Source organism: Hemitrygon akajei, chromosome 11 (genome assembly GCF_048418815.1).
Source record: "Hemitrygon akajei chromosome 11, sHemAka1.3, whole genome shotgun sequence".
NCBI lineage: Eukaryota > Metazoa > Chordata > Chondrichthyes > Myliobatiformes > Dasyatidae > Hemitrygon > Hemitrygon akajei.
In genome coordinates, this window is record NC_133134.1 from 47669745 (window position 1) to 47694410 (window position 24666).

Genomic DNA, 24666 nt, shown 5'->3' on the forward strand with positions numbered 1-24666 from the left:
GACTGTGAGCGAGGTTTTAACCTAATGAATCAACTCAAAATCAAGCTGAGAAAGCATTTAGGTGAATGTCATTTGGATATGTTGATGAGAATCAAAAGCTATCAATTGGATGGAAATTCTTAGTCTAGATAGTTTACAAAGAATGGGTAAATGCCAAAGACAGGGGAAAGAAAAAAAATAACTGAGTGACTTGAATATGTCTGTTATTTTGTTGTACTGTGCAGTTTTATGTCAAATTTTGTAAACCTATATAAACTGTGCCATGTGTGCATTCAGTGAGCACATACTTTTTTCACAGGAAAAAAAAACTTGCACAAAAGATTTTTGTGCACATTGACTACTAAAAATTAGAGGAAACATTGCTGCTGAGATTCTTGAGCTTTATTTAAAATCTCCAATATGTATAGGACCAACCTCATATTGTACCAGTAATAAACCTCCTCTGAGTTGCTACCAAAAGCAGTCTATCCCTGCCTAAATAAGGAAATCAAAACATTCCATTCCTTTAAGTTCAGGTTTGTCATTAACACGTACTCATAAGGGCTAATGGAATGTTGTTTTGCACATTGACCCAATATATATAATCGCGCATAGCAGCTGTAGTTAAGATGGTACATACAGTCACATATTAGCCCAAGACTGAGAGGAATGGCCTGAAGATTGGTGCATGGGATGTTGTCTGGGACCCACGTTTCTGCAAGTACAAACTGATACGCAGCAGTCCCTCGTACACTAGTTCAGCCGCAGATGAAAACAACCTAGCTTGTCTTCCACTGAGTGAACACTGAAGAGCAACACCGATGGGAGAGGACCCTGGCACGGACTCCAGTGTGCCCACTGCACCTCTTCACTCCACTCTGCCTCTGGCAGCTGCACCAGGCAATGCCACGGATGAGGGCCTGGTCTGTGCGACAACAGTGGCCACACAGTTCCCTGGCCATCAGTCTCACCCACGAGCCATTGATTTATTTGAATTAATGAAACAGTGATTTTTTTTTTGTTCATGTCTTGTTTCATGTTTTGATCTGTTCATTAAGTTGTATCTGGTAGATGTTTGCTGACTTGCATTACTGGGAATCTAGGAACAATTATTACTCATATTCTTGTGTAACATTCAATCCTTCTATTGTGTAAAGAGAAACGTTTTCTTTCTTCCCATCCCCACAATCAATAACTGTGCTAAGCTATCTTATAGCTTGCAGTTATTCATGTCATGTTAAGAAAGTAACCGTGACTCAGTGCTAAATGAAAAGCTTGCAGGTAATCGTTGGGGGGGGGGGGGGGCGGAGGAGAAGCAAAAAAAGTGACTGGAAGTTTTCACATTGTTTTGTGCTTCCATTTATTTACATATGCTCAAGGTACAATTTAAGTAACAATTCCTAAAGTTAACTTGTTGTATAGGATCTAAACCTTAGAGAAACTTTTTTCCCTTTTTCTAATAAATGAGCAAGAATATCCAAGTATAGATGAAGCAGTGCGTATTAAACATTTACATTTAACAATGGGTTGTTGCTTATTAAATCTTTTTTTAATAAAAAAAAGCCTTGCATGTTGCATTTTGGCTAATGATTACTTGAGTATTCGAGTAATTGTATAGAAGCTTAAAGGTTTCTGAAATGCTATGTATAAATGATGAATTTTTCCCCTGAAATCAAAAATATCAATGGCCTTTTAAGTTCGATGGTTACTTGTTTCTCTTTAATCTGACTCTAGTATGATTAAAGTGACACATTTCTCAACACGTGTCAGTAATAATAAACCTAATTCTGTTTTCTATTGGTACCTTTGGAGTCTTAAATATTTTGCAGGTCTGTGGTTGTTCTTTTCTTGGGCTCGACATTTTAGGTGCATAATCTTTGATTAAACCTTTGTCTGCTGCCCAGTATCTGGCCAAATGATAATTGGGGCAGCGTAGTAGCATACCATTAGCATAACGCTACTATTTTGCCGGTGCAGCAGTTTTGCAGTTGTAATGTACTCCAAGGCAAATGCAGGTATACTCCTGATATTTAACTATCTAGGTGAGCAGCTGAATCACCAAGATAGAAGATTGCATGCAAAGTGCTGATTGACGAGATATTGCTGTTTGACGTGATTCTGTGTTGTGCAACTGTTGATGACTGGCCATGTTCCTTATAGCGACGTTACTCTCAAGCCAGGGAGTAGCGCAAACTCAGTATGTGTTACAGGTGTCCATAGAAATGAAGTGCCGACCTCGCGGCTAAAGTGCAGAACTAAATGTATACCAAGTGGAAGCTGGGCAGCTCAAGACTCTGGAATCTTGCTGCTGGTAGATTAAATCATAGGTGAAGGAGAATCTGAGCTTGCTCGGTGGAGCCCAGCACAAGTGCAAAAAGCCAGTGACAGCTATCATGAGCTAGAAATCCTAGTGGACTCTAATGGACTCCAATGTATACTCCAATGTATACATAAAAAAAATACAGCAAAATGTGTCATTTGCATGAAATCAGAGGCTTGTACTGGGTAGCCCAGGATGGTTGTCACACTTGTGGTCCAACATAGCATGCCCACAACTCACTAACCCTAACTTGTGCATCTTTTTAATGTTGGAGGAAACTCGCATAGTCACGGAAAGAATGTACAAACTCCTTACGGACAGTGGGTGGAATTGAACCCCCATCTTACAGCTAGTGCTGTTAAGTGATGTGCTAACCACTATGCTACCTTCTAACTCTTCCACTTGAAAGTCCACTAATTTACAAGAGGCAAGCTTAAACCAGGCTGATTCACTCTGGGACAGTTTAAAAATCCTGGGTGTTATGGTGTTCAGTGACATCTTAGCTTTGGTCCTGAAGTCTTCAGTTTTTGTGCCTCATTCACTGTTCCACTGAAGTTACAACACTGCCATCTACCTGACAATGTGAAACATTGCACATTAAACCTGTGCATAAAGGTGAAAAATAAACTTGCTCGAATGAGTTTAAATTGTGGTCTAGCAGAGCTATCAGATATCACCAATTATCATTTTGTTTGGGTTAGGGCTCACAGCTTGTTATAGTTTTAATCAAACAATGTCAAAATCAGTAAGAATGGCAGTCTTTCATATCAGAGCAGCATTTTGGCAATGTGTGAGCCCTGATAAAAGTGCCTTCTGGGAATAGAGGGAAAGCTAGTTATTGGCTTGTATTGCACTGCAGAAAGGAAGATGGTTATGGATGCTGGAAACCAACCACAGTAGTAACTGCAGGTGTTGTTTGGGGCTGACCTCTGACTGCCATCTTCAGCGGTTTCATAATACAGTCAGTGCTCATTTTCGCCGAGGGTTGTGAGTTCCTGAGATCCCAAGAGATGCCGTTTGGAGTTTAGCTGCTGCCAGGGTCTCCTGTGGCAACAAGGTCAAAGGGAAGGTTTCAGATACAACAATCAAAACAGGACCTCTGTGGTGGAACTATCAGAAAATGAGCATCCCAAATCACTCCCTGTCTATCCAAAAATTTGGATATCTGGTCCCTTAGAATACTTTACAGTAACTTGCTCACCACTAATGTTTCTTGACTTATTTATTGAGCCTTTCCTTAAATGATGGAACAACATTAGCTATCCTCCAGCACCTTGCCCATGGCTAAGAATATCTTAAACATCTGTGCTCGGGGCCCTTGTAATTTCTGCACTAGCATCCCACAGGGTCTGATTTATTCACCCTAATTTGCCTCAAGACAGCCAACACCTCCTCCTCGGGAACCTGTCTAGGGTCCGTGTCCTTGCTGCAGCTTTGCCTCACTTTTGTGGACTCTGTGTCCTTACTCCTGAGTAAATACAGACACAAAAATCAAGTATGCTCCCACTCCCACTCAAGAATTCTGTGGACCTGATCCAAGGTGTCCCTGTCCCTAGCATCTGGGAGGCAGCATATCAGGGAATCTCATTCTCCTTCACAAACCTCCTTTCTGCTCCCCTAACCATTACAACTCATCTCTTCTTCCCTGTCTTTCCCTTCAGAACCAGACTCAGTGCCAGAGATGTGACTGCTGTTGCTTTCCTCTGTTAGGTCATTTCCCCAACCCCCTCCCACCCCAAAAGTATCCAAAGTGGTATACCTGTTGTTGAGGGGAACTGCCACTGGAGTACTCTACACTGGCTGCCTGTCCTCTTTCGCCTCCTGATAGTCACCCAGTTACCAGTGTCCTGCTCCTTGGGTGTAACTACCTCCGTTTTTCAGTTCCTCAGCATTCCCACTGATCCAAAGTTCATCCAATTCCAGCTCCAACTCCTTGTCACGGTATGTTAGAAGTTGCAGCTGGATGCACTTCTCTCTGGTGTAGTCTTCAGGGACACTGGCGGTCTCCCTGCCTTCCCACATCCTGCAGAAGGAGCCTTCCACCATCTTGCTTGGCATCCCCACTGCTCTAAATGTGCAATAAGAAAGAAAAATAAGCAAAAAAAAAAGTCTACCCATGCTTGCTTTTTTAAGCCATAGACTACAGTAAATGTCTACAGATTACCATGGAGAGCATTCTGACTGTCTGGAACTCAGTGCACAGGATCAGCCAGTTCCATGGCAGACGACCCACCACGGAGGCCATCTAAGCACTCTCATCAGTACTACCATTGGGGAGGAGTTACAGGAGCCTGAAGGCCCATGATCAATATTTTAGGAGCAGTTTCTTCCCCTCTGCCATCAGATTCCTGAGTGGCCCGTGAATCTGTGAATGTTGCCATGTTACCCATCTTTTATATTGTTTACTTATTTTTGTAACTCGTAGTTTGTCTTGTTTTGTACTGGTGTTGCAAAGTACCAAGTTTCACGGCTTGTGTCAGTGATAAAAAACCTGATTTTAATTATGTCTGCTTTTCCCTTCGAAGTGCCTCAATATAATAACCCACTGGGTAGTACTACATAACTGGTGGGAGTTTGCTGACTTTGTGGAGGCGATGACGGAAATGGCCTCGCCCCTCTAGGCCCCTGATGTGGGAGGCTGCTGTCCATGGCCCTGGAGTAGTAGTGATGGGGAGGATGAATGGAACTTCCTGAGAGTGCAGCTTTTTAATATACTGTAACTATCACTATATGCACAGATTGGCATTTTAGCAAATGCCTAAGGAACTCAACAGGTCAGGCAGCATTCCGGAAATCAATAAGCAGTCAATTGACTCAGGCCGAAACTCTTCATCAGGTTGGGAAAGGAAGGAGGAAGATGCCAAAATAAAAAGGTGGGGGGAGGGGAAGGAGGTTAGCTGGAAAGTGATGTTGAAGCCAAGTGGTTAGGAATGGTGAAGGGCTGGCATTCGGGGACATGTTCTGTGTGTTAGTTTTTTACTTTGTTATTGTTTGTGTTTTGTGCCTGCCAGCAAGAAGGTAAATCGCAAGGTTGTATGCAATATACATACTTCGATAAAACTGTACTTTGAACTTTGTGTTTTTGCTGATTCACCTGAGCTAAATTTGTTTTTCCTTGTAAAACAAAAACCAGCTTGTGCTTCAATTAAACAAGGCATAATAATTGTGCACCTTCCTTTTATAATTGTTTTCTTCAATCACTTCACTTAAGACTTTTTTTTGCAGATTGATGCAATGTCTTTAGATTCCCTGAATAAGTTTGTTTACTGACAGCAAATAATACCCAATTGTAATGCACTGAGTATATTGAAATGATTTTAACAGAATCCTGAGTTCCCGGAGGTGAAAAAGTGAAACTGTAATGTCAGTTTCTTGAGAAAAAATATCAAAGTTTAAGTTGAAAGTAAATTTATTATAAAGGTACATGTGTGTCACCATATACAGCCCTGAGATTCATTTTCTTGTGGGCATTCACCTTAAATACCAAGAAACAATGAAAGACGGACAGACAACCAGAGTGAGGAGGATGATCAAATATAAAGGAAAACACTGTGCTGGTTTCAGCCACGCCCCTGTCATGCCTGCCTCCAACTTAATCATGGCCTCAACTGAACACACCTGAGTGATGGACAAATGCATACCATATATTCCAGAGTATAAGACAACCCCCATTTTCAAGGTTAAAAAAGTGACTTTTTCATGTTACCTTTGTATAAGCCGAACCCTTTTGTAGAGGTTCTTGATTACACCAGAAATGATCACAAGAACTCACATGCCGGTACTCAGCTTTGCCGGATCCGGATCCGGAACCGGGAAATTTTGTGAACCAGTACCTGTTAAGGATAACAGGCCTGCACATTGTAGAGCGTTATAGGTGAATTCTTAATAAATAAATCAGGGAGGGAAATTTTGGATTAGGTTTCCAATGGTAAAGAATCCTCTGAAATGTAACCCCTGTGAAACCATTTAGCGCCCATCGTAATCTCGTTAAAACATAACACGGTGGTAGGATCAGTACGTGTACTCGGTATTGAATTTGTGACCGCCGTGTACAAGAGATTAAAACAAATGCGATATGATGCTGGCTTCAAGCTGAAGGTTGTTGATTTTGCTGGAGGAACGAATAACTCTGCAGCTGCTAAGAAGTTTAGTGTAAACGAGAAACAAGTGAGAGAGTGGAGAAAGACAGAGGACACGCTGAGGGAAATGCCAAAGATGGAATATGCAAACTGCAGGAAAACATGCAGGTGGCCAGAACTGGAAGAAAACGTTTTAGAGTGGGTGAATTGCCAGCGATCGTCCGGATACGTTGTTACCAGAGAAATGATTCGAGTTCAAGCTTTGAAATGGGCTGAAAAACACCATGAGGTCAGCGAAAATTTCAAAGCTACGCGAAGTTGATGCACCCGATTTATGAATAGACGTGATCTTGTATTCAGACAGAAAACAAGTATTGCTCAGAAAATTCCCGCAGGGTATTGTTGTTTACGTTCAAGAACGCTGCTGGATGGATGAAGCCGGTTACTTGAAGTGGGTTAAAGAGGTGTGGCGTCGATGTCCCGAAGGTTTCAGGAAGGAAAAGTCACTACGTGTCTGGGACATGTTCAAAGCGCACTTGTCATTTGAGACAAAAGCAGCATTGAAAGCTGAAAATACGGACGTTGCAGTCATCCCCAGTGGTTTGATGTCCGTGCTCCAGCCACTAGATGCGAGTTTAAACAAATCATTCAAAGAATTCATGAGTCGACAGTGGAACGAATTTGACTCAAAAACAGCCAATAAGTACAACCTGTCTTCCGTGTATTCATTTTTCCAAAGTTGGCACCCTCTGTATAAGCCGACCCCCTAATTTTAGGACCAAAATTTAGGACCAAATTCTCTGCTTATACACCAGAATTTTCGGTATTTCCAGTCAATGGACTGGGCCCTGTTCAAGGATTCAGAGGATCAGAATGAATATACCACTATTGTCACCAACTTTAGAAAACAGTCATAGATGAGTGTATCCCCACAAAATCAATCAGAAGCCTGGATGAACAAAGAGATCTGTAATCTGCTGAGGACCAGTAGCATTCAGGTCTGTTGACCAAATAAAATACAAGAGGACCAGGTATTACCTCCAGAAAACTGTTTCACGCGTGAAAGGTGATTCTGGACCAAACTTGAATCACTGAATTTCGCTCAATAGCTGTGGCAGGGCTTGAATGCTATTACCTCCTACAAACTGAAAACAAGTGATGCAGGTACTCAGTGCCGTTTATGCTGGCTTTGACCATCAAAGCATGGAGGAGCCTTCATGAAGTCCCACAGCCCCAATGACCCTATGATTTCAGTCTCTGAGGATGACACGAGAGCATCCTTCAGGATGGTGAACCCACAGAAAGCCTCTGACCCAGACAGGATAGCTGGCTGACTAATAAACAGCTGTGCTGATCAACGGGCTGGAGTGTTTACCAATATACTTAGCCTCCTCATTTGGCAGTCTGAGATTCCCACCTGCTTTCAAGCAAGCTTCAATTATACCGGTGCCAAAGAAGAACATGGTAACCTGTCTCAATGACTGTTGTCCAGTAACACTTACGTCCACTGTGATGAAGTGTTTTGAGAGGTTGGTGATGAAACATATCAACTCCTGACTGAGAAGCAACTTGGATCTGTTACAATTTGCCTGTCCTCACAAGAGGTCTACAGCAGATACCATTTCATTGACTCTTCACTCAACCCTGGAACATTTGGACAGTGAAGATGCATGCACCAGGATGCTCTTCATTGACTACAGCTTGGCATTCAACACTACTACCATCCTCTAAAAACTATTCAATAAGCTCCAAGACCTAGACCTCAATACCTCCTTGATTTCCTCACTTGCAGACACTAATCAGTTCGGATTGGCAAAAACATCACCTCCAGAATCACCGTCAGCACAGATGCATCACAAGGCAGTGTTCTCAGACCCCCCCCCCCCATTCGCTTTATAATTATGATTATGAGGCTAAGCACAGTTCCAATGCAATTTTAAAGTTTGCTGATGACACCACTGTCATTAGCCAAATGAAAGGTGGTGACAGATCAGCATATAGGAGGGAAAATGAAAATCTGGCTGAGTGGCGCCACAACAACAACCTCTCACTCAAGGTCAGCAAGACCAAGGAGAAGTGAAAATCCGGGTTACAGCGTAGCCCTTCCGCACTTTACTTCGAATTTTGAATTTTTTTTAGAAACTGACATTACAGTTTCATTTGTTCAGCTGAGGGAATGACTCTGTTAGAATCAGTTTCAATTTACATTTGGGTTATCACTTGCAGCCAATAAGCAAACTTACTCAGAGAATCTAAACACTGAAAAGAAAGACATTTCTTCAGCCTGCAAAACAAAAGAAAATTACCATAAATTCCGTTGTATAAGCCGAGAATTTGGCCCTAAATTTTGGTCCTAAAATTAGGGGGTCGACTTATACAGAGGGTGCCAACTTTGGAAAAACGAATACACGGAAGACAGGTTATATTTATTGGCTGTTTTTGAGTCAAATTCGTTCCACTATCGACCCATGAATTCTTTGAATGATTTGTTTAAACTCACATCTGGTGGCTGGAGCACGGAGATCAAACCACTGGGGATGACTGCAGTGTCCGTATTTTCAGCTTTCAATGCTGCTTTTGTGTTTTTGTTTTGCAGGCTGAAGCAATGTCTTTCTTTTCAGTGTTTAGATTCTGAGTTGCAAATGGTTCTGAGAACGCAGCCTTGTGGTGCAGCTGTGCTGACAGTGATTCTGGAGGTGATGTTTTTGCCAATCCGAACTGATTAGTGTCTGCAAGTATCTGGATGATGGGGTGGTAAATTGGATTAGTAAGTATGCAGATGATACTAAGGTAGGAGGCGTTGTGGATAATGAAGTAGGTTTTCAAAGCTTGCTGAGAGATTTAGGCCAGTTAGAAAAGTGGGCTGAACGATGGCAGATGGAGTTGAATGCTGATAAGTGTGAGGTGCTACATTTTGGTAGGAATAATCCAAATAGGACATACATGGTAAATGGTAGGGCATTGAAGAATGCAGTAGAGCAGAGTGATCTAGTAATAATCGTGCATAGTTCCCTGAAGGTGGAATCTCATGTGGATAGGGTGGTGAAGAAAGCTTTTGATATGCTGGCCTTTATAAATCAGAGCATTGAGTATAAGAGTTGGGATGTTGTGGTGAACTAGATATACCTGTCTGGACTGCTCCTGTGGCTCCTCCCACAGACCCCTGCTGACTGCTCCTGTGGCTCCTCCCACAGACCCCTGTATAAAGGCGTCTGTGGCCTGTTGCTCTGCCTCATTCCCCAGGATGTAGTGTTGTTCACTCTTCCAGTCAATAAAAGCCGATACCTCGCTTCCTACGTCTCAGCGTGAGTTATTGATGGTGCATCAGATGTAATGTTAAAATTGTACAAGGCATTGATGAGGCCAAATTTGGAGTATTGTGTACAGTTCTGGTCACCAAATTATAGGAAAGATATCAACAAAATAGAGCACAGAGAAGATTTACTAGAATGTTACCAGGGTTTCAGCACCTAAGTTACAGGGAAAGGTTGAACAAGTTAGGTCTTTATTCTTTGGAGCGTAGAAGGTTGAGGGGGGACTTGATAGAGGTCTTTAAAATAATAAGGGGGATAGATCGAATTGACATGGATAGGCTTTTTCCATTGAGAGTAGGGGAGATTCAAACGAGAGGACATGATTTGAGAGTTGGGGGCAGAAGTTTAGGGGTAACACGAGGGGGAACTTCTTTACTCAGAGAGTGGTAGCTGTGTGGAATGAGCTTCCAGTAGAAGTGGTAGAGGCAGGTTTGGTATTGTCATTTAAAGTAAAATTGGATAGGTATATGGATAGGAAAGGAATGGAGGGTTATGGGCTGAGTGCGGGTCAGTGCGACTGGGTGAGTGTAAGCGTCGGCACAGACTAGAAGGGCCGAGATGGTCTATTTCCGTGCTGTGATTGTTATGTGGTTATATGGTTAAGTGAGGAAATCAAGGAGGTATTGAGGTCTAGGTCTTGGAGCTTATTGAATAGTTTTTAGAGGATGGTAGTAGTGTTGAATGCCAAGCTGTAGTCAATGAAGAGTATCCTGGTGCATGCATCTTCACTGTCCAAATGTTCCAGGGTTGAGTGAAGAGCCAATGAAATGGTATCTGCTGTGGACCTCTTGTGAGGACAGGCAAATCGTAACAGATCCAATCTGCTTCTCAGGCTGGAGTCGATATGTTTCATCACCAACCTCTCAAAACACTTCATCACAGTGGACGTAAGTGTTACTGGACAACAGTCATTGAATCAGGTTACCATGTTCTTCTTTGGCACCGGTATAATTGAAGCTTGCTTGAAAGCAGGTGGGAATCTTGGACTGCCAAATGAGGAGGCTAAGGATATCGGTAAACACTCCAGCCCGTTGATCAGCACAGCTGTTTATTAGTCAGCCAGCTATCCTGTCTGGGTCAGATGCTTTCTGTGGGTTCACTGTCCTGAAGGATGCTCTCATGTCATCCTCTTGGGGCTGTGGGACTTCATGAAGGCTCCTCCATGCTTTGATGGTCAAAGCCAGCATAAACGGCACTGAGTACCTGCATCACTTGTTTTCAGTTTGTAGGAGGTAATAGCATTCAAGCCCTGCCACAGCTATTGAGCGAAATTCAGTGATTCAAGTTTGGTCCAGAATCACCTTTCACGCGTGAAACAGCTTTCTGGAGGTAATACCTGGTCCTCTTGTATTTTATTTGGCCAACAGACCTGAATGCCTCTGATCTGGTCCTCAGCAGATTATAGATCTCTTTGTTCATCCGGGATTCTGAATGATTTTGTGGCGATACATTCATCTACGACTATTTTCTAAAGTTGGTGACAATGGTGGTATATTCATTCAGATCCTCTGAGTTCTTGAACAGGGCCCAGTCCACTGACTTGAAATAATCCCATAGTTGCTCCTCAGACTCCCATGACAACCTCTTTGTTTCCTTACTTCTGGAGACTTCCTTTTAGCCTCTGCCTGTATGCCAGTAGAGGGAGGACTGCCAGATGAGATTTCCTGAAATGTGCTCAAGGGATAGTATGGTAGATATTCCTAATCGTAGTATAACAGTGGTTGAGTGTGTTGGGACCCCTTGTGCTGCAGGTGATATGTTGATGACAATTGGACAGATTTCTTCAAGCAGGCCGGTTTGAATTCCCCTGGCTATGATTTGAAAGGTGTCAGGTTAGGCAGTTTCTTGTTTGCTGGTCATGGTACTCAATACATCCAGTGCCTAATTAACATTAGCCTCAGGATCACAGAGGAGAATGCTTTTATTAAGAAGTACTTGATCGTTAGATATTTCAGGTCGGGAAACGAGTGTGACAAGACTGCTGTATCTGAGCATCATGAAGAGTTTCTCATAAAACTCAGACTCCCACCTTTTCCCTTCTCCGAATCAGCAGTCCAGTCCATCGAATGTATCAAGAAGCCCTTGGGTCTTACTGATGTATCTGGCATGTCCAGAGTGAAACACAGAACACAACAATCCCTCATTTCCCTCCCCAGCAATGACTTGAAAGGTGTCAGAGTAGATTGGTTCTTGCCCTTAGGTCCTCAAACTTGCCCTCCAGTGATCGTACATTTGCTAACAAAATACTTGGTAGAGTAAGTTTCATACCCTGACAATTTAGTCAGTGTTGGAATCCTCCCCTCCTCCCTCTCATCCAGACATGAAGATTTGATTCAGAGTCAAATATACTCTGTCCATTCCAACACTGGTAAACAATTTTCCATTCACAAACACCAACAGAGTGATAAAGCTTGCATTTATCAGCCTACTGGAATTAAACTAGATCTCTTTAAGGCTAGAATTTACAAACTTTTCTTCCACTGTTTTAAGAAGGGACAATCAACAAGTCAACAAAAGCAATGGATTTATTTACTTTGAATAATACACACAGTTCTGGAGGTACACAGCATGTCAAGTAACACCTATGGATCAGACTAATCTGTTAGCATTTTGGGCTGAGACCCCAATGGAGGGCCCAAATATCGATTGTTTATTCTCCATCCATAGATGCTGCCTGACACGTTGTGTTCCTCCAACATTTTCTGTGTGTGCTTTAAATTTCCAGCATCTGCAGAATCTCGTCTTTATCATTAATGTTGGACATTAACATGTTGATTGTAAGGTTATGAAGTATGAATATGGGAGGATTTCATGCATTTCAAAGCTTTTTGTATAATTTCTACAGTGAAAGTAAGACGTATTTATCCCATGAAGGTGAACTCAAAAACATTTAATTTTGCTAAGGTTATATACAAAAATAATGCAATTATGTTATGAGAAGCCTATTGGTATATGCATTATAAGTAGAACTAAACTTTTTCTGGGAGATCTGATTCATTATTTTTTCCTTTACTTAAGCCTGGAACAGAGCGTGTTCCAACCTTGAGTGCCCTGCATCAGCTGTCACAAATGCCAATCAATCATGAGATTCTTAAAGAAAGAGTAGATTCTCTGGAAGAGGAAATCAAGCGACAAATGGAAGAAATAGGTCAGTCACAACATGTAAACACAGATACAAGACTCACGAAAATGTCTTCTAGTTTGTAAATATTTTAAAATATAATCTCTTTTATAAGGACATCCAAGTCTTGTAGGCAACGGAGTGGACTTTGTTGACTGTGGCTCTTTGGCAGATCTTTCCAGACCAGATCTAGTCACCAGAGATTGGCTGATACTGTTTTGGGGAGAATTCATCTAAAATAAATAGATCTAATAGACAACTGGGGCAAATTTATCATCCTCCTGAATATGTATGAGATTGAGAACACCATGTTGAAACTATGGTGGAATCTTAATGGTCAGACGGGATGAGTTTGAGGTGGATGGGAAGCTAAAATAGCAAAACTTCTGAGTCTGAACCCAACCTTGAAGGAGCCAGTTTGAATTTTACTGTGGTGGTATGACAGGGTTTGCAACAAATTAATTTAACAATTATTTATTTTCTATCTGACCTTCAGATATCCAGATCCAGTCATGGCAAAAACAAACTCAGAAGTGCAATTTACTCATGAGTGTCTTTTTAATTTGACGATTTTATTGTAAAATTTTCAGGATGCTCTTCATTCAATGGTAGTGAGTCAAAGAATACATTACTAGCCCTGTACTTAGTGAAACACTTCAAATGTGTACATTGAAGGAGATTGAATTGGGACCAAAGAATGAGTGAAAGAATGGAGTCCAGTTAGACAAAGACTGGCATTTGTTTCAGTGAATGTTTATATTCGATATATTTGTGAGTGTTTACATGTCAGGGATGACCAGGGTCAGGGTGAAATTCTGATACTTAATGAAAAGGAGCCTGGGCAGAGACGAAGAAGATGAGATTGGTGGTTGTAGAGGTCAGTGGCTCCTATATTTAATGCGGTAAGCTCTTTATTAGCTGAATGAAATTGGGAAAGGTGAGTTTTTTGCATATTCATCTAGAACTGGCTGTGCCTTGTTCTCACTTGCAATGTTAGTGTTTCTCACACCTAACCTGATAAAGTGAGTTCAAGCTTTTGATGCCTTGCATTTCCTCATCCCCATTGATCTCACTCAGCCTCAGTATCATACATTACCATGTCAGGAACCTCTCCTATAATCATCTGCAACAAATGAACACCAGCATTGCACTTAAAAAGAGGACTGTTCTGTATATCCTTACCAGAGGAAAGCACAAAATACCAGAGAGAGGGCGAGAGAGAGAGTTCTTTCCACTCCTCACAGCTGACCAGTACACAGATAGAAGTACTTGTGTTCCTAGTGAATACATTTCATGTAGACCTTATATGAACATCTGCACTTTGCGGAAGGAATGGTAAGAAGTGTTATGTTATAAGTAAGTTTGTGATATGGTGCAACTCAAACTACCTGCGTCTCAATATCACCAAGACCAAGGAGATGGTGGTGGACTTTAGGAGATCTAGGCCTCATATGGAGCCAGTGATCATTAATGGAGAATGTGTGGAGCAGGTTAAGACCTACAAGTATCTGGGAGTTCAGTTAGACGAGAAGCTAGACTGGACTGCCAACACAGATGCCTTGTGCAGGAAGGCACAGAGTCGACTGTACTTCCTAAGAAGGTTGGCGTCATTCAATGTCTGTAGTGAGATGCTGAAGATGTTCTATAGGTCAGTTGTGGAGAGCGCCCTCTTCTTTGTGGTGGCGTGTTGGGGAGGAAGCATTAAGAAGAGGGACGCCTCACGTCTTAATAAGCTGGTAAGGAAGGCGGGCTCTGTCGTGGGCAAAGTACTGGAGAGTTTAACATCGGTAGCTGAGCGAAGGGCGCTGAGTAGGCTACGGTCAATTATGGATAACTCTGAACATCCTCTACATAGCACCATCCAGAGACAGAGAAGCAGTTTCAGCGACAGGTTACTATCGATGCAATGCTCCTCAGACAGGATGAAGAGGTCAATACTCCCCAATGCCATTAGGCTTTACAATTCTACCGCCAGGACTTAAGAACTTTTTAAAAGCTATTATTAATGCTTTTTGAGATAGTGATTTAGATGCATATCATATTTTTTACTGAGTTAAGTATTGTATGTAATTAGTTTTGCTACAACAAGTGTATGGGACATTGGAAAAAAGTTGAATTTCCCCATGGGAATGAATAAAGTATCTATCTATCTATCTATCTAAGTAGTTCCTTGTCACTTGTGAGGATGGGTGAAAGTAAATTAAGTCTTTTCTCTTTGAAGATAGAGTATGAATGACTAACCTTCTGTGAGATGTGATCTAATTCCCCTGGAATGATACTGAATCTAGGAAGGCAGAAGTGATGACGACCTTTCCTAGAGCACATTGATCAGACTTGTGAAGTTAGCAGTGAAACTGGAGTCTGAAGCTGCATTATTGTTAACATTATTTCGACCAGAACTCCAACAAAAACCGTGGTAGAAAATCAGCAGTTGAATTTCCTACTGGGTTTTAAGATGCTCTGAGATGGATTCAGGTTTTGTCCATTCCAGGTTAAATATGTGCAGAGCACATTTTTTCAGTAAAGAAGGATAAAGGTCTGCTAAAGAATTACTGAACTTTACTGAGTCAAACTTAAACTAAATAAATTGTAAACCATATTTTTAAGAGCGGAGTATTATAGTGTTATCACTTAAATATAATGTTGACTGAGTTATGTTTGTCTTCCAGAAAAGAAAGGTCTTCCTGATGATCTGATGATCAAATTGGGTTTACTGGAGAATGGAATACAAATTGCCCAGAATGAAAATTATCAGGTTACAACAGAAATTTCTATTTTTAAACTTACTGGGGACATTGTAGAATTCATTGAAAACTGAGGAGATCAGTGAAGAAACAAACTGAAAGATTGTCAAGGCAAAGCTTTTGAATGCTTAGATATTTTGTATTTTAACATCCGTTTGTTATAAAGGAGTGTTATATTCAGTTTTGGTCACCCTGCTATAGGAAAGGTACTATTAAGCTGGGGAAAAGATGTTGCTTGGACTTGAGAAACTGAGATATAACAAGAGGTTGAACTTTTTTTCTTGGAGTATAGGAGACAGATCTTACAGAGGATGAATGCACTAATCTATACAGGGTTGGGAAAATCAAGAACCAAAGGGCATAGGTTTAAGCTGAGAGGACAAAGATTTAATAGTAGATGCTTGGGAATTTTTTTTAACACATTGAGTGGAACATGTATAGAATGAGGTGTCAAAGAAAGTGCTTGAGGCAGGTACAATAACAACTTTTAAAAGATTCTTGGATAGGTATGTGGATAGAAAATATTTAGAAGGATATGGGCCAAACTTGGGTAAATTGGACCAGCTTGGATGGGCATCTTGGTCTGCATGGCCAAAGGGCTTTTTCCGTGCTCTATGACTTTTTAATTGAAGACAACTATGACTGTAATTGAAGACTTTGTTTTATATTTTGTGTCCAGTAAGAACAGACAATGCAATCTCCATCTTGTTAGCAGTTCCTCTCAAATATATTCCTGATGGTTTGGAACAGAAACTAAAGGAATCTATGTTAACATGTAAGTCAAGAAACAGAGAGATTCTTCAAGAAGTCAACTTGAAGAATCCTCACGGTGATGCACAGACAAAATCAGAAATATATATTATATTTACATCTACAGTCTAATACTGTAAAGGATAGAAGACATGAGATGTATCTGATAGGATGTTTTAAAAAAAAATCGATATTGATGATGGTATTGTTACGTGTGTCGAGGTACCTCAAGCAGAACTTTTCACACTGGAACGTGGAGAGCTGAGGAGGAATCTTACAGATGTGTATAATGATAAACAGCATCGATATGGTGAATGCTTACATTCACCATATCTATGCCATTTATGATTAAGTAAAGGTATCTAAAATTAGACAACATAGGTTTAGGGTCAGAGCGAAGAGATGTTAAGCGAGCCTGAGGGTTTTTTCATACTGAAGGTGGATGATAGAGGAAGTCATAGATGTGGGTACAGTTAGAACATTTAATAGATATTTAAACAGATACTTGTATAGGAAAGTTTTAGAGATTTATGCAAGCAAGTAGGAATAGCTCAGGTAAGCAACTTGGCTGGCATGAACCAGCATGTTGCAGAACTCTGTATACGTAAAATAAAAATGGTACTGAACTAGTGATCGGGAAAGGCAGGTGGCTGTTCCTGCTGATATCTGCTGCATCCCACAATTTGCTGCACATTGTTGCATAAGGGAAGTCGCACAAACCCCATATTTATGGAAAGAAGGCATTTTCCCTTCAGCACACAGCAGCAAGCAAAATAGGCTTATGCAAATGACTGCACTGCAGAGTATAGACATTCATGGACATTTGTGTCGTTACTATGATCTCACTAGAGATTTCCAACTATATCCCTGGAGTGTTTCCATGGTCCAAGACATTATTCTCCCCGCTCTATCCAAACTCCTCTCACATTATCATTGCAGCATCCATCCATTCATTCAGCAGCACTATTCCCTTGTAGCTTGTATTGTGGTAGGTTCACTAAGAATCCACTGTAGAAACAATAGCTGAGAACTGCCAGCACATCTCAGCACAGTACGGAACGCCACACCAAAGTTGACAATGTCTGTTTCAAAGGGACTCTGCAGTAGAAAACCTAACTAGTGCTTTTCTGTCCACCTCAATATTGAAATTCTGTCTTTATGTGACCTTGGAATGACAGTTACCTTATGCACTGCATGTCAAATCTGCTCTATTGGCTGCAAGGTACTTGGGAATGTTTGAAAGGCATTCAGTAAATGGAAGCCTTTTTTTTCAGTCCATCCTGATATTACACTTCACTGGAGCCTCCTCCCTTGTGGAGTAGTCCCTTCTGGCCCTTGGAGCCACACTGCCCAGCAATTCACCAATTTAATCCTAGCCTAATCAGGGGACAATTTACAATGACAAATTAACCTACTAACCGGTACATCGTTGAACTGTGGGAGGAAACCGGAGCATCTGGAGGAAACCCACGTGGTCATGGGGAGAATGTACAAGCTCCTTATTGGCAGCAACGGGAACTGAACCCGTGTCACCTGTACTGTAAAGCGTTGTGCTAAACACTACACTGCTGTGCCACCCAACACAAGCCAATAGTTCACATCAACTAAACCCTGAGGTAGTGCCATATTTTCAGTGTAATCATTTATCTTGTGAATTCCAAATTTGCTCTGATTAGGTGATACGGAGACACCTAACACTGATTTATTTATGTTTGACATTTCCATTTCTTAGGATAGAGAATTGTTGGCAACCCTCAAGAGGAAATTAGAAGAAATGGAGGAAGACTTTGAGGGCCGCCTAGGAGTACTGCAAGCAGATCACAATGAACTCCAGGTGATAGGAGGGCTCAGTACTTGCTGAAAGAGTCTTTTTTTTTTCTTTTTGTTTTTGGTCAATGTTTTCATTTTCTTTCAAATGAGCAATTGTGTCTTCTAAATTTTGCTTTTATCCTGTATTCATCAAATGTTGTATTTTCCAAATGTGTTTACATAGGGTATTCTAGAAAAGCTGGATCAACTTGACGAAAAGAAAGTTGATAAAGAATTTTTGGAAATGGAGATTAATGGGGTAAGGATCTTCTAAAATAAGAATTAGAAGAGATGCAGCTATGCAACATGTACAGTAGATAGAAGTTTAGGCATTTACATAAAGCATGTAATGAAAGGGCTTATTTCACAACATGGTGAGAAGAAAATGAGAAGGGATGATGTGCTTGAAGATTTCAAAATGAAACCTATTTAGCTGATATTAAGGATCATGATATGAGATCTGTGAATATTAAATAGAATACCATAAAGCATGAAGAAAATTTGCAATTAGATTTCAAAAAAAAAAATCTGAAAAAGAAGAATGATGATGGAGAGATTTAGATTTTCCTAATCCAAACAAGGAAAAATACTGCAAGCTAAAAAGGGAGGAATTTCTGAAATAAATTCCCATGAGCACTGGGGTTTCATTAAGTTCCACCCCTGCTTTTCAAATTAGTAGATTCTCACGGTCTATGAGGTCATGCTCTGAATGATTTCTTTGACATTTCAGCATTTTATTTTCAGTTGGGGCTGCAAACCGGTGATATTTGATTAACAGATTTGAATAAGAATTATTCTGTTCATGTGATATTTGTTTATTTTAAGAATATAAGTACAACAATTTATTATATAAACGTTTTATAATGATAGCTGTTATATAAGCGGTGCCAGTGATGCAGGGATAGAGGAAAAAGTGGAGGTAGGAGAATAAGAAGTGGGAAGTGATTCATTTAGTCAAAACAAAAGTTGGGACAAAACTTAATTCTACTGTTGAAACTTGATTTCAATAGTAATTCATAAAAATTGTGCTGATAGTTAAACTGCTAACACAGATTTCTCTTCTAACTTTAAGTAACTGATAAACAATACCTATAGTACTGTCATGATGCTCTAGTTTCCTGCCTGCAGCTACTAGGTAATCTATGAATTGATAATACCTACCCTCCAACCAGTGTGTCTCTGCACTAACATTTCTTCTTTTCACTCCAGAAAGCTGACAAAAAATCATTAGAGTCAAAAGTGAGTAGAACACTTCTAGATGCAACAGCGCAGCAATTGAACTCAATGATGCAGGAGCTGTTAAATAAGGTTTGTGCACAAGAGAAAGACTGGCAGAAGGTGCTGGAGAAACTTCTTTGTGACATGGATTGCAAGGTAACAAAATCCAATATTTTAAGTTTGTCTATGTACTTCAAATGTCAATTTAAACGTATTATAATTAACCATATAACCATATAACAATTACAGCACGGAAACAGGCCATCTCAGCCCTTCTAGTCCGTGCTGAACACTTACTTTCACCTAGTCCCACCAACTTACACTCAGCCCATAACCCTCCATTCCTTTCCTGTCCATATACCTATCCAAATTTACTTTAAATGACAATATCAAACCTGCCTCTACCACTTCTACTGGAAGCTCATTCCACACAGAAGTTCCCCCTCGTGTTACCCTTAAACTTGTGCCCCCTAACTCTCAACTCCTGTCCTCTTGTTTGAATCTCCCTTACTCTCAATGGAAAAAGCCTATCCACGTCAACTCTATCTATCCCCCTCATAATTTTAATTACCTCTATCAAGTCCCTCCTCAACCTTCTACACACCAAAAAATAAAGACCTTACTTGTTCAACCTTTCTCTGTAACTTAGGTGCTGAAACCTGGGTAACATTCTAGTAAATCTCCTCGGTACTCTCTCTATTTTGTTGACATCTTTCCTATAATTTGGTGACCAGAGCTGTACACAATACTCCAAATTTGGCCTCACCAATGCCTTGTACAATTTTAACATTACATCCCAACTCCTCTATACTCAATGCTCTGATTTATAAAGGTCAGCATACCAAAAGCTTTCTTCACCACCCTATCCACATGAGATTCCACCTTCAGGGAACTATGCACCATTATTCCTAGATCACTCTGTTCTACTGCATTCTTCGATGCCCTACCATTTACCATGTATGTCCTACCAAAATGTAGCACCTCACACTTATCAGCATTAAACTCCATCTGCCATCGTTCAGCCCACTCTTCTAACTGGCCTAAATCTCCCTGCAAACTTTGAAAACCTACTTCATTATCCACAACGCCACCTACCATGGTATCATCTGCATACTTACTAATCCAATTTACCACCCCATCATCCAGATCATTAATGTATATGACAAACAACATTAGACCCAGTACAGGTCCCTGAGGCACACCACTAGTCACCGGCCTCCAACCTGACAAACAGTTATCCACCACTACTCTCTGGCATCTCCCATCCAGCCACTGTTGAATCCATTATACTACTTCAATATTAGTACCTAAAGATTGAACCTTCCTAACTAACCTTAAGTTTGGAACCTTGTCAAAGGACTTACTGAAGTCAGTATAGACAACATCCATTGCTTTACCCTCATCAACTTTCCTAGTAACCTCTTCAAAAAATTCAATAAGATTTGTCAAACATGACAATTAATAATAATAGCATCATTAAAGTTTGTGAAGGCCAAATTTTGTTTTATCTACAGTATATTATATTTTATCCTTCTGGTTTAATTTTGCATTTGATTAGCTTGGTACAGCACTGTGGGGCAAAGAGCGTATTCCTGTGCTGAACTGCCCAATGTTCTATTCTGAAACAGATTGACAAGTTGGGTAGTGAGTGGGTTTTCTCCAGTTAGGGAATCTAGAGCAGTGGGTCTTTGTCTTGGGATAAGAAGCAGGCTATTTAGGATTCTGGTACAGGCAGTCCCCGGGTTACGTACGAGTTCCGTTCCTGAGTCCGTCTTTAAGTCGGATTTGTATGTAAGTTGGAACAAGTACATCCGGTATTATTTAGCGTCAGTTAGTCAAACATTTGTCTTAGTATATAGAATATATTTTATATAGAATATACTTTCTATGCATATAAAACGCTTAAGAAACGTATGTATTCCAATAATTAAACCACTGTGTTGCTTAGTAATAAGTGTAGCTTTCATCAGGGCAGGACCTTTCACATGCTCCATTATTCTCACTTCATCCTTTATCCTTTAAAATTGTTCCAATCGTTGACCGACTGTAGCCTAACGCTTTTCCAATGACCAATGGCGTTTCACCTCTTTCCAAACGCTTTATTATTTCCACTTTATTTTCAATCGGGATTGCTTCCCGTCAATGGAACAGAAACACTGCGGGCGGTGGGTCCCGAGCTTTGCCGGCTCCCAAGGTCTGCTGGGTCCTAAGGACTACCGCACTAAGACATGCTAAATGGGACAAGTGGGGGCTGTGCTGGATTTGGGTATTTGATCCTCTACAATATTTCACGTGGGAATTTAAACTGGAGGTGGCAGTGTTTTTTTTTACGAGGTCGAGTTGCGAGCTTGACATCAACCCAGCACGGATGGTACGGGAGTCACTGGATCGACATTAACCCGGCACGGGAGCGGTCTGTCACTGGGTCGAACTCGGAAACCTCCGTTCTCCAGCCCGGCGCTGATCTCACTGCGCCACCAGTTGACCGTAACCGGGGGGGGGGGCGCAGGGTCAGGGTGAATCTTACTAAGAAAAATTTAAGTCGAATACAAAGTTAAACACTCAACACAGTGTCAATGGCAACGACTTAAAATGGCGGACGGTGTCGTAATCTGACTTAAAATGGCGGCCGCATTCTTCCTCAGTTCGTAAGTATGAGTTGTCCGTAAGTCAGACGTTTGTAACTCGGACTACCTGTAGTTAGAAATTTCTTCACTCTAGAGATTAGTGAAGCTTCAGAACTCTGTATGCCCAACTGCTCTGGGTGCTGAGTATAATTTTAGAATGCTATAGAACAGAGAAATTCAGGAATCTGGTGAGAAAGTAGATTTAATATCCCATAAATGATGCCACTGTGAAGCTTTCATTGTTCTATAAAGGTTTACTCTGTATATTTTTATAAGGCAATTTATGATTTTACACATGGTCCCGTACAATTCAGAAACCATTGTTTTTTCTGAGTTTGTTGTAATGGACTCAATGCAGAGAGAAAATCAGACCTTGTAATCATTTTAACCTACATTTTGCCTGCAGTTAACTTGTATCTTATTTTGTTTTCCATTATTTCCATGTTGCCTCAGTTGAACTATTTCCAAGTATTATTCTGCATTTAGTTCCTTGCTCATCTGTGATAATTTTACCAAAATCAGGAATCAGTCAACATTTTGCCAGTTTCTTCAACTCTTGGCTCTGCTGTTCCGTTGTTGGCCCTTCCACATGAACTGAATTTCAAAAGGAAATTTAGATTGTTATTTGTACAGGATAAACAAAAGCATTTTGTGTGTCAAAGCACACATCATAAAGGGGTCACTGGATAGAATAAGAGCAAAAATGCCATTAATTGAAGTTAGTGAATGAAATGAAACTAGCAACTAATAATATGGAATCAGATTTAATGTATTATAACCTAAGTAAATTGAGTTGGAAGCAGTTCAAAAGCAAGTTATCTACAGATACTGAAAATATAGTGAGAATACTCAGCATTTAGACAGCAGGTGTGGAGTGAGAAATAAATATAGCTTTTTGGGTCAGTGACCTTTCATCAGAACTTGGAAACTATAGCAATAAAGCAAGTTTTAAGTACACAGAGGAAAGGGTAGAGAGGGAAGAAGAAAACATTATGATAGAGAGGATGGCAGTTAAATAGTTAAAGAGCTGATGGATATAGCTGATTGATGGGGTAGGTTAGCAATAGCTGAATAATTTACTTAATGGCAAATGTGGACTCTCCTAAACCTGAAGTTTACTGAAGAACATATTTACACAATGTGTCTTTTAGGAAGTTATCTTATTTCCAGCTTTCTGATGTTCCAATTTGTTTAATTGCAGCTGGATCGACTGGAGCTGGATCCATTAAAGAAACAGCTGGAAGAAAGATGGAAACAGCTGAAAAAACAGTTGAGAAATGGCCCAGGTTTTGAGGCTGATTCTCCAGCTGGGTTCAGGAAGTGAGTGACTGGAATGCTTACAGCTCAGATAGAAGTAACCTGATGAGATATTGGAGAAAAGTTTCCACAGCTTTAGACACATTTGCTGCTATTACTTCTATGCAGCAAATGTTAATATTTATCATTTTCCCCAAACAATCCACTAAGATTAGGGCAAAGAATGGCAGGCCTCCACTGAAAACTTTTGTCAATTTGTAAATTAATTCATAAAGATGCAAATACCATCTTTATTCATTCGATGGTGCTGAAACTCCCATTCTTTGTTTGCGTAGTTTGGATCAGGGTCTAAAAGTGGAATCTCAAGATTTAACAATGGCACCAAACTGGGAAGTGTAGACAGTACAGGAAGATGTTAATATTCTTGCAAAATGGGCATCTAATTGAGAAAAGGAACAAAACTTTTAGTATATGTGTAGTTGTACATTTTGGTAGAATGAAGGGGATCACATTCTTTGAAGATCAGTGACTAAATGGGAGTACTCTGGGGTTTATATAAACAAACCACTGAGGTTTGCAATCCAAATAAACAAAAAATATAAGTGGAGCAGTGGGTTCATTTCTTGAGGCAGTGAAATGAGAGAGAGTGACTTGCTATTATGTTTGGGTAGAACCATAGGTTGCACTTCGGTTATTTAAAAGAAGCAGTTCTCATTTTCATGTTATAACAAGGATATGAAAGCACAGGCAACCTTAAGAATTTTTTGCAGTTACTACTTACTGTAAGGAGCATTAAAGGTGCCTTCTTGACCTGCAACAATTCATATGAAGCTGTTCCAGAGTGATACTGAATATGGAGTTACAGTATCTAAACCCAACAACAGTGAAAAAAGTGTTGTGTTTCCAGGTCAGGATATTGTCCTCTATTCTTCTCCCCCCCCCCCCACCCCACCTTCTATTCCCCACTCTGACATTTTACCTTTTCTCACTTGCCTATTACTTTCCCCTGTGCCCCTTCCTCCTTCCCTTTCTCCCGTGGTCTACGCTCCTGATCTATCAGATTCCTTTGACCGTTCCCACTCATCTTCCTTCAGCTAACCTCCTTCCCCTCCCCCTACGTTTTTTATTGTGGTATCTTACCCCTTCCTTCTCAGCCCTGAAGAAGGGTCTCAGCCCGAAACATCAACTGTTTGTTCATTTCCGTAGCATAATTCCTCCAGCATTTTGCCTGTGTTACTTAGGATATTATCTGACTTGGTGGGAACTCGCAGTTGGTGGTGCTTGCCTCTACCTATTGCCTTTTCCTTCAAGGTGTCAAGTTGTACCAATACATCTTGACATCACTTGTATATGTACTAGAACGTTAGTGCATCTAAGAGGTATATGACCATTGATCGCAAATTCTAAGCTGATGAAAGTTGGTTAAAAGGCTGCAGCCCAAAAATAAC

General features: G+C 40.7%; 1 protein-coding gene across 1 annotated transcript in view; it reads left to right on the forward strand.

Annotated features, from left to right (window-relative positions):
* The window catches only part of LOC140736337 (uncharacterized protein C16orf96-like), a 71464-nt gene that overhangs the window by 21344 nt on the left and 25454 nt on the right, over positions 1-24666 (forward strand). Inside the window, exons 6-11 of the mRNA XM_073062335.1 lie at positions 12711-12840; positions 15483-15568; positions 18040-18141; positions 18301-18375; positions 19326-19490; positions 23163-23281. Coding sequence (XP_072918436.1) covers positions 12711-12840; positions 15483-15568; positions 18040-18141; positions 18301-18375; positions 19326-19490; positions 23163-23281 — 677 coding nt within the window. The remainder of the gene's footprint in view (positions 1-12710; positions 12841-15482; positions 15569-18039; positions 18142-18300; positions 18376-19325; positions 19491-23162; positions 23282-24666) is intronic.